Raw genomic sequence first — 15,175 nt, forward strand, 5'->3', positions numbered from 1 at the left:
AGTCTTTACCAATGAATTGAATAAACTTACCAAAATTAACAATAACTTGGAATCTAACATATCTAGAATTATCTTCAATAAACTGAATAATATATTCTAATACTTTTGATTTATTATTAATAAATATATTAAGAATTTGATTTAATACAACAACACATGTTTTTCTAACTGAATAAACTGAGTCTTTTGATAACTCATCAAATATTGAAAGTACTTCTGGAATATCTTCTTCTTCAATATTTGATAATATTGCTGGGAATGTAGTAACAGCTCCTTTTCTCATGACAAATTGAATACTTTGTGACATTTTCTTTAATCTATTAAAAATAAATTTTTTTACATTTTCTTTTGATGATTTAGCTGCAAAATAAATAAGTAAATCAAGTCCTATTGAACTTATAAATCCATCTACATTTCCTATTAATGAGTCTACTTGGTCTAAATACTCTTCAATTTCTTTATCTTCATTTAAATATTCTCCTAATTTCTTCATTACATCTTTTGCTGCTAATGCTATTTCTTCTGTTTCATCTTTTACTAATTCTTTCATTAATCCATATAATTCATTATATAAACTAATATTTTCTGAATGACACTTTTCAATAAAGAAAATCAGTTGTTGAATACCAATAACTTTAATACTAACTGTTTCTTCTTTTTCTATCTCTTTAACTAACTTACTTAAAAATTCTTTGCATTGGGTTGGACTAAACAAAAATCGTGCTGCTTCTCCTGTTTTCCTAATGGATGGAAGTCGTTTATTTGCATCTTCTAAATTACAAAAAGAGTCAAAGTCATTGATAAATTTCTCTCCATTAATCAGTTCAATATCTTCACTAGCAATAGGCTTTGGAATAGATCTAAACTCCATCTTCTGTAAGAATGAAAAATTTTAAGTTCCAACGTTTTGATTAAAAAATTTTAATTAGATCTTGTTTTATATAACAAAAAGATCAATCATCATCAACATCTATTACATCTCCAATAGATTGTGGTACATTTGTTCCAAACCAATCAATGTCTTCACTGTTGTAGTCTTCTACAAATTCTCCTTCATCTTCATCTTCTAAATTTAATTCATATCGAAGAATAGCAACAATACCTCCAAGTCTCATAACTTCACATCCAGCCTCTGTTTTTGAACTGAGCATTCTAACCAGAATATTTTTTTGACGTGACTCTTCGATTAAACAACTAATCTTTAATCTTCTTTCAATAGTACATATTTTAGTTAATTCATCAGCAACAAATAACTCTTTTAAAGCATTCATCTCATTAGCTTTAGTTACATCTTCATACCCAATAGCAACAAGATGTTCTGACTTTAACATAGTTTCATTAAATTTATTAACACAATTCATATCTTTATAACTCTTACAGTCATCAAGAATATTTGAAAGATTTGGATCACTAAGAACATCTCTTACAACAAATAATATTCCATTTGTTGCTGATGCAGGAACAATACGTTCAATTCCACTTTGAATTTGTGGGTTTTTCATTCTTTTAGCAGTATTCATTAATGATTTAATTAAAGCATTTCTTTCAGTAAAATTACCAGCAACAACCAGGGCAATAATATCATCAAAATTAACATTTTTAACAATCATATCATAAATTTGATTATAAAATTTTTCTGTCTGATTGTCATGTTTAAAACTAATGTTTTTCCTTTTAGGAATATTTACTTCAATACTCTCTTTCTCTTTTACACTTGTGTTTGAAACAAACCATAATTTAGCTATTCCTCCATCTAATCCTAATATAACTAAATGACTTTTAAATGTTTCATTTGCTGCTTCGTGCATACGAACAAAATCCATTGCATCCCAATGAGCTTTATATAAACTAATTGTATCTCCAATAGCAACATGTAAAGTATGATATCTTCCTGTTTGTACTTTAGGATTATTACAATGAAGTATTAATCCAGAAATAGCAATGGTTGTACCGTATTCTATTCTTTCTACTTTTATTCTAATTACCGCTTTAACTTTGTTTGTAACAGTTGACCCTGTTTTAGCAGTTTGAGTAACTTTTCTTGTAGTTTGTCCAGTGACTTCACATCCAAGTTCTAACAATTGATAAAAAATAAATAGGTCATCTTCATCTTCGATTTCAAACTTAGAAACATTGTCACTGTTTACTTCATATACTATCTTCATTTCTTTTTTTTTAGTTTTTTTCTTTTTAATTTAATAATTATAAAAACAAAAAAGTTTATAATAACATTTTTTTATTTGTCTTTTATCAACTAATTCATCTAAAACTATACTACTTTTATATAAGACAATTACTAGCCTTTGTTCTTTTTCTTTATACCTCTTACACTATAAAAAGCTCTTATAAGTGTTAGAATAAAAATAATTATTTTCCTTTCTTATTATTAATTCCTTAACTAAAAATAAAATAAAAAAAAGGAATTTAAGAAATAATAAGAATATGAATGAATTAAAATAAGTAAAAAAGAATTAATTTAAAGTAAAGAATTTTAAAAGTTTTCTTTCATTTAAATGAGTGGGTGATGGAGTAATAATGATTTCATCAAGTTTTCTTTTAAAAATCATTTCAGGAGAAGTTTCGTTATAAAAAGAATAATATTTATCTAATTTTTGGTATTTTAAAGTGTTATTAAATTTATGAGAAGTGATTGTATTTAACATTTCTTTAAATTCTTCATCAGTTGAACATAATTTTCTTATAACAAATAATTGTTCTTTAATTTTATAATGAGGGTCTTTTAATCTTTCAGCTTGAACTTTAATTTGATTTAATATTGTACTTGCTTCACTTATTGATAATTCAAATATTCCAAGTGCATCGAATTGAACAATAATTTCAAATGGATACATTTGAAAAAATTTAACATTTACTTCACAATAGTCTTCTTCTTTTTCTAAAGCAAGTTCTTTATAAACTTTATTCATACAACCATTAAAGAAGATTGTTTCAAAGATCATTCTTTCTTCATTAAGATTAGCAATTGTTTCATTAAATTTCTTTCTAATAGCACGTAAAATTTCTTCTAATTTATTAAAATAAGAATCAACAAATGGTTTATAATCTAATTTCTTTTTAGAAAACATTTCAATAATATTACACATTTTTGATTTCCATTGATCTTTTGATAAAAGAATTCCATTTGTTGCAGATTTCATAAATGGTAATAAAGTGGAATATTTTGATGATTCAAATCTTTCATGAGGAAATGGTAATCTATAAATTCCTTCATTATTTACAGTACGACATAATAAATTACGATAAATTGAATTTTCATTTACAAGAACAAAATTACCTAATTGAAAAATAATATTTTTTATAATTTGTTCAGTTGTTGGATTATTAAAATTAATATAACAAAATGGATTAATTCCTCCTTTAGGATAAAATCCATGAGATAAAAATGTATAATTAATTATAGGATCATTAATATAATTAAAGAAAATTTCATTTAATCCAATTAATTTTAAATCTAATGTATGTGTATCTATACTAACTATTTTTCTTCCTCCATTCATTCTTTTTTCTCCAATTGAAGAAATAGTATTAAGTTGATTTGTTTTTGTATTAATAAATATGTATTGTAAATTAGTAGTATTTAATACTATTACTTGTTGGTTACTAATAATAAAAAATAATTCAAATCCATAAAAAACATTTATATATTTATCTTCTTCACTCCAATCTTCATAAATACATTCAAATTCTTTTGAATTTAGTTTTGTAATTAAGATAATACAATAATTCTTACTTAAACAAATAATAAATAAATTATCTAAAATACATTTATTCATTATAACTGCTCCTCCACCTAATTTTTCATTCCCAAGTTGATTTGATTGTTGATTTATTGTAATTGGAAATGAATATTTATCTAATCCACTACAACTAATTTGTTCTAATGCACTATTAGAACATTTAACATGAAGTGCAATTTTATATTGTTGATATAATACCATAAACTTTTCATAATATTGACTATTTTTAATATTAATTTTCTCTATTTTATCACTTTCTACCATCCCATTTGGTATTCTTGAAATTTCACTTAATGTAAATAAATAAATATATCCATTATATCCACAAATAAAACAATATGTTCCACGATATCTTGATGAAATTGTTAAAATTTCATTTTTCCTAATATTTCTTTGATTAACTTTAACTAATTTAACCCAACTACTTGATAATAAATAAAAATTATTTTTTGATTCTTCTTCAATTGATTGAACTGTAAAATATTCTTCAATAGGTTGTGTTGATATTTGTATTTCAACTGCTTCATATGAAGCTTTATTTCCTGTACAAAATAATGTATATCTAGAAGAATTAGAATTAATCATTTTAAGAACATATAAAATACAATCTTTATCTTTATTCCATGCAACTGAAATAATTTTAAAATTTGATGGTAAAATAGAATAATATCTTTCTCCTTCAAATTTCCCTTTAAGTGGTTGAAAATAAAATTTAATTTGATACTCATTCTTTTTTATTCCTTTTTTTTTACTTGCATAAAACATTGTTATATCACTTTGTTTACTTGTTCCAAAGAAATGAATAATATAATTAGTATTTTTTTCTTTTGTAAATTTATTAAATACTTCTTTTATACTTCCTTGTTCATCTATTTCTCCATATAATTTAAATAATGATTCTTCTTCTTTTGCCATTTTATCTTTTCTTCTTATTTAAGTTCTTTTTCTATGATTTTTCCTTTTGTTTTTTTTTTTACTAATAACTTTCAATTTAATATACCTGAGATTGTAGACAAATAGAAAATGATTAACATTAATCTATTATATCTATATTATTATTATGTTTATATCATTTATTTCTATTAAAAATAAGAAGAGTAATAAATATAAATATCTTTTATTATTAAACATTAGATTATCACATTATTTATCTTATATACTTATATGTTTGTATATTTTTATTGAATAATTATGAATATTGACATTATGATAATATTATATTATCTAAACCATTACTTTTCTCTAAAAATTATTTTAGTAAAAAAAGGCATATGATTAGTTTTTTTTTTTTTTTATGTTTATTAGATAAGAAGAAAAAAGAGAAAAAAAAATTATAAAAAAAAAAAAGGAATTATAAAAATAGAATTAAAATTTAGAAACGAAAAATTAAAAACCTAAAAAGAAAAAAAGAGAAAAAAAAAAGAAAAATAGTAAAATTAAAAGTAAAAAAATTAAAAAGAAGATAATAAAACATAAAAGTACAAAGAAGAGAATTGTTATTCGAGTTCTTATTTAAAGATCAATGACAACGAAAATGAACACAGCACAAATTGATTTTGATCAACAACATATTGAACCACAAGAAATTGATTTAGAAGGTGATATGAGAGAAATTCAAACTACTGCACCACCTCCACCTCAACAAGAACATCAAATAAACCAAATGAATAATTCAGGAATTCCAAGTGCTAATTTAAATCATCAAATAGTCCAACAAATAAATGGAGAACTTCCACCAGAAATTGGTCATTTAGATGGAGAAATTCAAATAGGACAAGAAATGACACCAGAATTATACCAAATACGTATGCAAATGTTAGCTACAGGAATTGAAATGCAACCTATTTTACCAGGTTGTCCAGAAATAGATGAACAAGCACAATATATTACTCAAATCCAAACAATAGAATTTAAACCAAAACAAGCTAATAAAAAAGAAATGGTAAAAGATAAAGATGGAGTATTATATTATTGTTATACATATACAGTTAAAAATAAAGATGGTCAAGATCATATGCAAAGAGTATATATGAAAAAACAAACAAATAAAATTAAACCACCTAAAATTTGTGAAGAAAAAATTGATGATGGAAGAGTTGTTGTTATTGAAAAAGAAAGAAAACTTACTAAACAACATGAATTATTACTTACTTTTATTCAAACACATGAAGAACCAATAAAATTATATAATAAATTTGTTGTTTCAAGAGTATTACAAGATTTTAAAAGAGAATATCCTGAAATTAAAATTTCTTATGGTTTAGTTAAAAAAGTATTAGAACAACAAGGACTTCTTCCTCCTAAAAAAACATATTACAAACTTGAATAAAATGATTTTTAGAATTAATATTCTTTTCTTGTTTTTTATTCTTTTTCTTTTGAGATTATGTATGTTTAATATAATAAAATATAAACAAACATATAAATTAATTTTGACGGTAAATCCAAGATAAGTAATTATTATAATAATTAAATAAAGAAGAATATAAATTCATTTCTTTTGAATGATCTTGTTCTGTTAGAGAGATTTGATTAAGAAGATCTTGTCTTGTTATTTTTGCTGATTGAAGTTTTGATAACAAAGAATCATAGAAGGTGTCAGAATCTTGTGATGCTAAATTAGATGGAGTTTCTGTACAAAATCCACACATTAAAGAACGACGAAGTGCAACATACTGGTGAAGCAGATCCAAATCTATTTGATCTGATGGTTCCATAAGAAATGAATATAAAGAGTTCCTAAAATTTTTATAACTTTGGTTAAAATTAGAAGAGAATAGTATTAAGTTGAAGAAAGTGATTCTATTTCTGTAATGTTCATAACTGGAATAACAGAACTACTTTGTCATATTTTGAAAATCATTTAAGAAATCTATTTATTTATTGAAGAATCAAAGTAGAAAATAAAATATTGTACTGAGTCATTTTTTTTTTTTATTCTAATTAGAATTTGATAATTTAAAGAAGTAGAAAAGTGGTGAAATTTTCTTTTTAAAGAGTATTTCTTTTCCTTGAAAATAAAAGAATAATTGTTATGTAGTGGATATGTTGTAAATAAAAAGAAATTAATTAAGATTATTTATATTTAGAAGAAATTCTTATTTCTTTTGATATTCTTTCTCTTAGAAAAAAAAATACGTAAAATATTTATATATACTTAATTCAATTAATTGATATGTTAGTAATCTTCTTTTATTTCTGGTAAATAAGAAGAATGAGGTTCTAACTCATTTTTTATATCAAGATCTATAACTTGAACAATGTTTCTTTGGTTTTCTTCTTTGATTATATCAATCAATTCTTTAACTAATGTTGTTATAATTTGTTTCTGTTCTTGTATTTGGTTATTTAATAATATTACCTTTTTTTCTTCTTCATTAAAATTGTTAAATATTACCTTATCAACAATAAGATATGTTCTATTATCAATTTCTTTGATTATTCCTTGATCAATTGGTATTTTAATCCACATATTTGTTTCTTTTGTACCAAATACCTTCTTCTGAATTATTTTATCAATTATTTGAACAATTTCATTACTATCTTTGTTGTCTTTTATTACCCATTTCCAAATATTATTTTTGTTGATATTATAATCATTCATTTCTCTCCCTTCTTTCTCAAGATTTCTTTTCAATTATAAAATCTTCTTTCGTTTCTGGATTTTATTACTTTCCTTTTAGTGAGAATTTACATAAAAATAACTGACTAAATAGAAAACAATACAATTATACCTTAACTTCAAGCTTTTCAAAGACTGCCAATTGTCTTTTTTCTGCTAATGATTTTCCTATTCTTTCTGCTAGTTGAATCCATTCTTTAACTTCCTCATTCCATTGAAGATTCATTATAGTATCTTTTTGTTTATTCTTACCAACATGTGCAATGATAATCTCTTTTCCTTTTTCAAATTGTAATCCAGTATTTCTCTTTACTCCAGTAAATCCCTCCTTTGAAACAATTTTTGATAACACATCAAATATTTTAAGAATATTAGTGTCTGTCTTTAAAACAGCAGAACATCTTCTTTCATTTTCACTAATCTCAAAATTTGTGTCAAAAGCAAATTGATTAAATTCAACATAATTAAGTTGTTTGAGTTGTTTCGGTATTTTTTGTTCTGTTTCTTTCAATAACCCATATTTCTCTAACGATTCTCCAAATACTCTAATAATTGGGGATACGATGACATTATCATCAGTTTCATGAAATACAATAATAAGAACATCACTTTCTTTTGTTTTTCCAAAAGTAAGTCGTGCATAAAAATAATTTGAAGGGAGTATAGCAATAATTGATCCATGTGTTTTACAAATTGTGTAATTCTCAAAATCAAATGTTTCATAAAATAATTGATGAATAAATTCTTTATTAATAGGTTGATTAAGTTCACATATCCAAGATGTTTTAGAAATAAACTTAGTATGTTGTTCTAAAGGAGTATTTTTTTTGAAAAACCAACTGAACATTAATTTATTTTGAATATAATTAATAGTTCTTCTTTTCCTTTTTTCTTTAATTCTTTTCTGTTAAATAACTTAGAAAAGTATCTTGAAAATAATAATATCAAGATGGAATGGTGTATTGAGAAAACAAGAAATATAATTGCTATTCTTACAAAAATTAAAAATGATAATAAGACATTATATCATAATCTTGACTCAAAAGGTAAAATTTTGATTTATATTCCAATAATTCTTGTTATAGGAATGATTATATTTAGTCCTATAATTAATAGAATAGATAAAAGTATTATTAATCAACAAGAAAATTCAACACTTAAACCATATTTAATTGAACGTGATAAAATAATAGTATTTAATATTATTCTTCTCAGTACTTGTTTTGTTATTGTCAATTATTATTCTATTCTTCACCAAATAAGTATTGGATTTATGTTAAATTGGCAAATCATTGGAGTGGAATTAGTGTTAATGTCTTTGAAAATGAAAAGATTAACATTAAATATTGATATATTTATCATTACATTTATTGCCACTTTATTTGCTTTAAATATTGCTCTTAGAAAATATTTTATAGAACAATCAATTATTATTTATTCTCCATTTCAGACAACCTTTGAAAATATTCATTTAACTCAACAATCTTATCTATTGTTTTCATTTTTCCATTACACACTTTCATTAGTTCTATTAAACTTTGTTCATCTTCCAAATATCTTTTTATCAATTATTATTAAGTTAGGAATTATAGGAATATTAGTCATCTCTTCATAGTTTTTTTGTTATGTTGTTTTTCTTTATTACCTTTGTTTGTTGTTTATTAAGTCATTTAGAGTTATTATAACAAATATTCATTTCTCTTAGTAAATTTAACAAATATTCATTGTATTTGATTAGTTCCAGTGTTTTGGTCATTATTGGAATGTCATATATCACAAACCCATGGACCATCACATTGCCTTCTTTCTTGATTATTTGTTTTTATGTTTATCTTTCATTTGTTATTGATAAACATATTGTTAATGTGATTAATAACATCCAAACATTATCTGTTCAAGCTTTTCATGAATCTACATTAGCTCCATTCTGTGACAATGACAACGAAATCTTTATTCAAATCAAAACAGAGTCATAAATATATACATTGGAACTACTAATCTTTAATTTCTTATTTCTTTTTTAAAAATTGGTGTTTATTTCGTTGGTTATACTTTAATTCAAAAATTAATGAATTTAAGAATCTTCTTTTTTATAAAGAAGAACAAAAAAGACTGTTTATAAATAAATTTACTGGTCAAGTTCCTTCTCCGTTTCCTACACAAAATATTAAGTAACTGAAATTCTCCAATTTGAAAAGATGTTTCAGAAAACGCTTATTGTGGTTGCAATTTTTGGTGTCATATGTTGTTTGTCACAATGTTATGATGAATGTCCTTATTGTTTATGGGGGTTGTGTTATTCATGTACCCATGGATGTAATTATGGTTCATGGAAGGATAATACTTTTTGTTCATATTGTTATAGTTTGTCTTTTAATCTTTAATATTGATTAGTTAGTGACTGTTATTGATTTCAATAGAATGTAAAAGAGGATGTGAAGCATGTGATGAAGAATATCATTGTACAAAATGTAATTCTGGATATTGGTTAAGAAAGTATTCATTTGAAGTAAGTTTATGTGAAAAGTGTCCAACTGGATGTTTTGAATGTTCATCACCAACACAGTGTTCATCATGTTCTAAAGGATATTATTTAGACAATGGAATGTGTTATCGTTTGTTTCTTATTTTTTGGAATCAAACTTTGGAAACATCAAATTTTCAAAAATAAAAATTAATCTGTAGAATGTCCTATTGGTTGTAGTTCGTGTTCTGGTCCTGATTCTTGTATTACTTGTGAAAGAAATTATGGTATTGTTGTTTATAGTGGTTATAGTTGGTGTAGTCCATGTACAACAATTCGTTGTTCTTCATGCCAAGTTGGAACATATTTGTCAAATGGATTATGTTCTGGTTTGTTCGAATATTTTATTTGTAAAGTATATAAAAGAATAATACGGTATTAATTATTAGCATGTCCTAATGAATGTATGACATGCAATACTTTTAATGAATGTACTAGATGTAAAGATGGATATTACTTAGAGAATGGTAAATGTCTTCATTGTGCAAACAAACTGAAAGGATGTACTTCTTGTGATATTACTGGAAGTATTTGTTATGAGTGTACAACAAGGTACAGACTTTCACAAGGTTTATGTATAGGATGTCCTACTGAAAGTGGAGAAGGAGTTGATATGTGTAATAATAAAGGATGGCAAACTATCTGTCAATATGGTTATGCTGATCCATATGGTGGTTGTGAAAAGTGTAATGGAGGAGATGCATGTTTAACTTGTACTTATAAAGAAAATACATGTCAAAGTTGTAAGGATGGGTATTATTTAAATAGTAATAAATGTGATAAATGTGATGTTTTAGGATGTGCATGGTGTCAAGATGATCATACTTCATGTAAAAGATGTAAAGAAGGATACTTATTAAATAATAGTGCATGTATATCTTGTTCTGAACTAGAAGGATGTGAATATTGTAATAGTGAATGTAGAAGATGCTCAAAAGGATATGCATTTAATAGCAAACATCTTTGTACTAAATGTAATAACTGTAAAGAGTGTAATACACAAACATGTTTTGTATGTAACACTGGATATACCATTTCATCTGGTAATAATTGTGACTTATGTTCTAATGTATTTAGTCATTGTGCATCTTGTAAAACTACAGACCATTATTGTAATTCTTGTGAACCAGGATATGTTTTTTCTTCAATTAATAAAGATTGTGATTTATGTAATATTGTATTTCCTCATTGTTCTTCTTGTAGTCAAAATGACAAGGTATGTTTATACTGTGAAGATGGATATACACTAGTAAATGGTCAATGTGTTAAATGTGATAATGCAATAGTTAGTTGTTCAACTTGTAATAATGATAAAGCAAAATGTACATCATGTTTAGCTCCATTAGTATTGGCATCAGATTCATTAAGTTGTAAGAATTGTTCAAGTTATTTTGAACATTGTCTAGAATGTAGTCAAGTATCATATAAATGTGTTAATTGTGATTTAGGATATGTTTCTGTTAATGGTATTTGTACTCTATGTCAAGAAGGAGTTAGTGAATGTGTCAAACCAACAAACGGAAAATGTCCAATTGGAACATCACCATATAATGGATTTTGTTATGACTGTAAGAAAAAATTAAATAATTGTGATTTATGTTCTCAAACTGAATGGAAATGTCACACTTGTCAAAAAGGACTTCTAAATAAAAATGGTATTTGTTCCACTTGTGATATTACTGATTGTGTAACATGTTCAACAACAGAATATAAATGTGATCAATGTATTGATGAATATGTTCCATTAGGAAAAAAGTGTATAACATGTGGAAATGATCCAAATTGTTATAAATGTAATAATAATATGACTTGTTCATATTGTAAACTTGGATATAGTATTTATGAAGGTACTTGTATTTCATGTTCTGACACTAATGCTGGATGTGTTTCGCCAATAAAGGAAGGAAAATGTCAATACAACAATTTCCTTTATCAAAGTTATTGTTATGAGTGTTCTAAGTATAATCCTAATTGTCTAGTATGTTCTAATTCATCACCAAATTGTCTTGTATGTAAAAATGGATATGGATTAAAAGAAGATAAAACATGTGTAAAATGTGAGACTGGATGTTCTTTATGTTATAAAGTTGATTATTGTGAAAAATGTCAAGAAGGATATGTGTTGAGAAAAGGAAAATGTTATAAATTTGAGAGTGATAATTGTGATACTAATTGTTATAACTCAAGTATTGGATGTACTGCATGTTCAACAACTAAAATTGAAGAAGATTCAAATGGAATTTGTTTACAATGTTCAATTAGAAATTGTAAAGTTTGTGATTATAATTTAAAGTCTTGTATTGTTTGTGAGGATGGATATGTTTATGATTCATACACCAAACAATGTATTGTTAAACCAGGTGATTTGTGTGAAGTTTATAAATCTTCGTCATGCATTAAATGTAGAGATGGTTATGCAGTTGATTATATTAATAACAAGTGTATTAAATGTGGTAACAATTGTAAAACATGTAGTTATACTAATGGTCATTTCAAGTGCTTCTCATGTGATTCATCATTAAATTTGTACTTATTAAACTCACATTGTGTTTCTCCACAAAATGAGAAGTGTAATAGTGTTGGATTTGATAGTTGTAGATCATGTATTGATAATACAAAAGTAGTTAATGGAGAATGTAAAGAATGTCCATTACATTGTTTGAGATGTTCACGTGATGAATGTCTTCAATGTGATACATCAAGTATTCTTCGAGATGGTAAATGTATTGAAAATATGGATTGTTTAATTACAAATGAATATGGAAGTTGTTCTAAATGTATTTCAACAAAAGTATTGAATTCTGAGACTAGTAGTTGTGAACCATGTCCAGATAATTGTAAAGAATGTTTGTCTTCAACAAGTTGTAAAGAATGTATGAAGGGTTATGTTTTGTATAATCAAACTGATTGTATAAAATTAACAAACATAAAGTTAGAGTTGAAAAGATCAATGAATTCATTAATTCCTCATTGTAAAAAAGAAACAACTGTTGGATGTCAGCGTTGTGATAACAAGTATTACCTTACAAACACATTAATGTGTGAACATTGTATTGAAAATTGTGAACATTGTATTGATTCAACAACATGTCAGAAATGTTCTGCAGGATATATTTTAAATAATAGTGTATGTGTTAAACAAGGGAAAAAAGGATGTAAAATTATTACACAAAATGGGGAAAACTGTGCAATATGTGAAGATGGATATTTCTATAAAGATGGAATTTGTAAAAAATGTGATCCTTCTTGTTCGACATGTTCTAAAACAAGTTTGTTCTGTCTTCAATGTGCTGAAAATTTCTATTTTGTTTCTTCAAATATCTGTTATAACTATTCAACTATTGAATATTGTTTAGCAGCAAATGAAAATGGATGCATAGATTGTGAGAATGGAACATATTTAACAAATTATAAATGCCTCAAATGCAACCCACTTTGTTTGTTTTGTGAAGATGACAGTGGTGACTGTTTATCTTGTGTAAAGGATTATGTATTAATTAAAGGAAAGTGTGAGAAATATTCAAGTATAGAACATTGTATTGCAGAACATAATTCAAGATGTTCTCAGTGTGAAAGAGGTTATGAAATTTCTAGTAGTGGGGTGTCATGTGAAGAAAAGAGTAAGTGGTGGATTTCTCTGATAATATTAGGTGTTTTGTTGATTTTATTCATTATCACCATTCTTTCTATCTCATTCACTATCACTTTCTTAATAAATAGAAAAAAGAAAAAAGAACAAGAGAAAACAACATGTATATTTAATATGAAATATTCCAATATACAATTCTTTTTGTGTAAAACAATAAAAGGAATTGAATTAAACAAACAATGTATTGCATATGATGGTAATATCAAAGTGAATCAAGAAACTAAAGAATTAATTTGTGTTGGAAATGCTTCTAAACATTTAATAAAAATACAAATAACTCTTAAGGAAAATAATTACAAATTTGAAACCAGAACAAACCCACAATTAGTTAGTTTGAAGTCTGGACAAGCTTGTGAATTTGAAATATTTATTAAGCCGTTATGTAGTTGTAGCATGAAACATGAGATTGTTCTTCTTGCTTCTGATTTAAATAATGGAGTTCAGTATCAAGAAAATATCCCTTTGCAGTTTGAAACTGAGTTATCAACACGACTTGATCCAGATGAAATAAAGGAAGAAAAGAAAATAGGAGAAGGATCATTTGGAATTGTATATATAGGAGAATTTAGAGGGAATCAAGTAGCAATTAAGAAAATGAAACACCTTGGAGACAGTAAAATGAAAGAATTTGAGAAAGAAGTAATGATGTTAGATAAATTTAGAAGTGAATATATTATTCATTTTTATGGAGCAGTATTTATTCCTAATAAAATATGTATGATAACAGAATATGCAAAATATGGATCAATACAAGATTTAATTAATAAAAGAACAAACACAGAAATACCAAATAAAATAAGAATTAAATTCATGATAGATGGAGCAAAAGGAATAGAATATCTTCATTCAAATGGAATAATACATCGAGATATTAAACCAGATAATTTTCTTGTTGTATCAATTGATGAAAATCAACAAATTAATTGTAAACTAACAGATTTTGGAAGTTCAAGAAACATTAATATGATGATGACAAATATGACATTCACAAAAGGGATAGGAACACCAAAATACATGGCACCAGAAGTATTAAATCGAGAACATTATAAAATGGAATCAGATATATATTCATATGCAATAACAATGTTACAAATCATCACATGGAAAGATCCATTTCCTAAAACAGAATTTAAATTTCCATGGTCGATTGCCAACGCAACTGCACAAGGACAACGCCCTTCTCTTATAAATGAAGTTCAAGAACCAATTAAATCATTGATTATATCAGCCTGGTACCAAGAGTCTGCAAAAAGAATAAAAGCAAAAGAAATAATTTCTGGTTTAAAAGCTGTGTATTAAACTGAATTATTTTCTTTTTATTGTTTTCTATCGTTAGTTTTCAAAGACACTTTTTCAATTCAAAGAATATATCAAAATATATTATTATTGTTGTTGAATAATGTTCTTGAGTATTGCAAAGAAAAGTAAACAAAAAATAAATATGCAATGTGATATAGAAGAACGATGAAGAAGTAATAAAATGTAATAAGAATGGTAAAAGAAATACAATGAAAATTGAGTGAAAAGAGAATAAGAAATGAAAGGTGAATAAGAAAAAGATGAATAAATAGAAAGATAATAAAGATAATATCAATAAAAAACATGGAGTGATAACAAAAAAT

General features: G+C 25.2%; 7 protein-coding genes across 7 annotated transcripts in view, besides 16 other annotated features; 3 read left to right on the forward strand and 4 right to left on the reverse strand.

The window, feature by feature from the left end:
- Positions 1 to 871, reverse strand: part of EDI_199580 (uncharacterized protein) — a gene marked incomplete at both ends in the record, with an annotated part of 1,005 nt that extends 134 nt beyond the window's left edge. The window contains one exon of the mRNA XM_001733260.1: positions 1 to 871. This exon is cut by the window's left edge and continues 134 nt beyond it. Coding sequence (XP_001733312.1) covers positions 1 to 871 — 871 coding nt within the window.
- Positions 86 to 147: a sequence feature (AT_rich).
- Positions 319 to 339: a sequence feature (AT_rich).
- An 82-nt stretch (positions 872 to 953) lies between the features above and the next one.
- EDI_199690 (pelota, putative) lies at positions 954 to 2,165 on the reverse strand (the record flags this gene model as incomplete). Its single annotated transcript, XM_001735812.1, has 1 exon — positions 954 to 2,165. One exon carries the CDS (start codon positions 2,163 to 2,165, stop codon positions 954 to 956), a length of 1,212 nt encoding a protein of 403 aa, XP_001735864.1.
- A 3-nt stretch (positions 2,166 to 2,168) lies between these two features.
- Positions 2,169 to 2,242: a sequence feature (AT_rich).
- A 159-nt stretch (positions 2,243 to 2,401) lies between these two features.
- Positions 2,402 to 2,486: a microsatellite.
- EDI_199700 (uncharacterized protein) lies at positions 2,472 to 4,673 on the reverse strand (the record flags this gene model as incomplete). The annotated part of the gene is made up of 1 exon (XM_001735813.1): positions 2,472 to 4,673. The coding sequence occupies one exon, from the start codon at positions 4,671 to 4,673 to the stop codon at positions 2,472 to 2,474; it is 2,202 nt and encodes a 733-aa protein (XP_001735865.1).
- Positions 3,303 to 3,325: a sequence feature (AT_rich).
- Positions 3,758 to 3,799: a sequence feature (AT_rich).
- Positions 4,187 to 4,209: a sequence feature (AT_rich).
- Positions 4,560 to 4,603: a sequence feature (AT_rich).
- Positions 4,656 to 4,733: a microsatellite.
- Positions 4,734 to 4,797: 64 nt separating this feature from the next.
- Positions 4,798 to 4,982: a sequence feature (AT_rich).
- An 83-nt stretch (positions 4,983 to 5,065) lies between these two features.
- Positions 5,066 to 5,229: a microsatellite.
- A 51-nt stretch (positions 5,230 to 5,280) lies between these two features.
- Positions 5,281 to 6,087, forward strand: EDI_199710 (uncharacterized protein; the record flags this gene model as incomplete). The annotated part of the gene is made up of 1 exon (XM_001735814.1): positions 5,281 to 6,087. One exon carries the CDS (start codon positions 5,281 to 5,283, stop codon positions 6,085 to 6,087), a length of 807 nt encoding a protein of 268 aa, XP_001735866.1.
- Positions 5,934 to 5,955: a sequence feature (AT_rich).
- Positions 6,088 to 6,151: 64 nt separating the features above from the next.
- Positions 6,152 to 6,192: a sequence feature (AT_rich).
- Positions 6,193 to 6,212: 20 nt separating this feature from the next.
- Positions 6,213 to 6,236: a sequence feature (AT_rich).
- Positions 6,237 to 6,809: 573 nt separating this feature from the next.
- Positions 6,810 to 6,846: a sequence feature (AT_rich).
- Positions 6,847 to 7,486: 640 nt separating this feature from the next.
- EDI_199720 (uncharacterized protein) lies at positions 7,487 to 8,227 on the reverse strand (the record flags this gene model as incomplete). Its single annotated transcript, XM_001735815.1, has 1 exon — positions 7,487 to 8,227. The coding sequence occupies one exon, from the start codon at positions 8,225 to 8,227 to the stop codon at positions 7,487 to 7,489; it is 741 nt and encodes a 246-aa protein (XP_001735867.1).
- A 102-nt stretch (positions 8,228 to 8,329) lies between these two features.
- EDI_199730 (uncharacterized protein) lies at positions 8,330 to 9,356 on the forward strand (the record flags this gene model as incomplete). Its single annotated transcript, XM_001735816.1, has 2 exons — positions 8,330 to 8,994; positions 9,086 to 9,356. 2 exons carry the CDS (start codon positions 8,330 to 8,332, stop codon positions 9,354 to 9,356), a joined length of 936 nt encoding a protein of 311 aa, XP_001735868.1.
- A 222-nt stretch (positions 9,357 to 9,578) lies between these two features.
- EDI_199740 (protein serine/threonine kinase, putative) lies at positions 9,579 to 14,852 on the forward strand (the record flags this gene model as incomplete). The annotated part of the gene is made up of 4 exons (XM_001735817.1): positions 9,579 to 9,744; positions 9,801 to 9,995; positions 10,066 to 10,233; positions 10,294 to 14,852. 4 exons carry the CDS (start codon positions 9,579 to 9,581, stop codon positions 14,850 to 14,852), a joined length of 5,088 nt encoding a protein of 1,695 aa, XP_001735869.1.
- Positions 14,853 to 15,150: 298 nt separating this feature from the next.
- Positions 15,151 to 15,175: part of a repeat region that runs on past the window's edge.

The sequence above is a fragment of the Entamoeba dispar genome, genomic scaffold, assembly GCF_000209125.1.
Source record: "Entamoeba dispar SAW760 scf_1105229459443 genomic scaffold, whole genome shotgun sequence".
Taxonomy (NCBI): Eukaryota; Evosea; order Mastigamoebida; family Endamoebidae; genus Entamoeba; species Entamoeba dispar.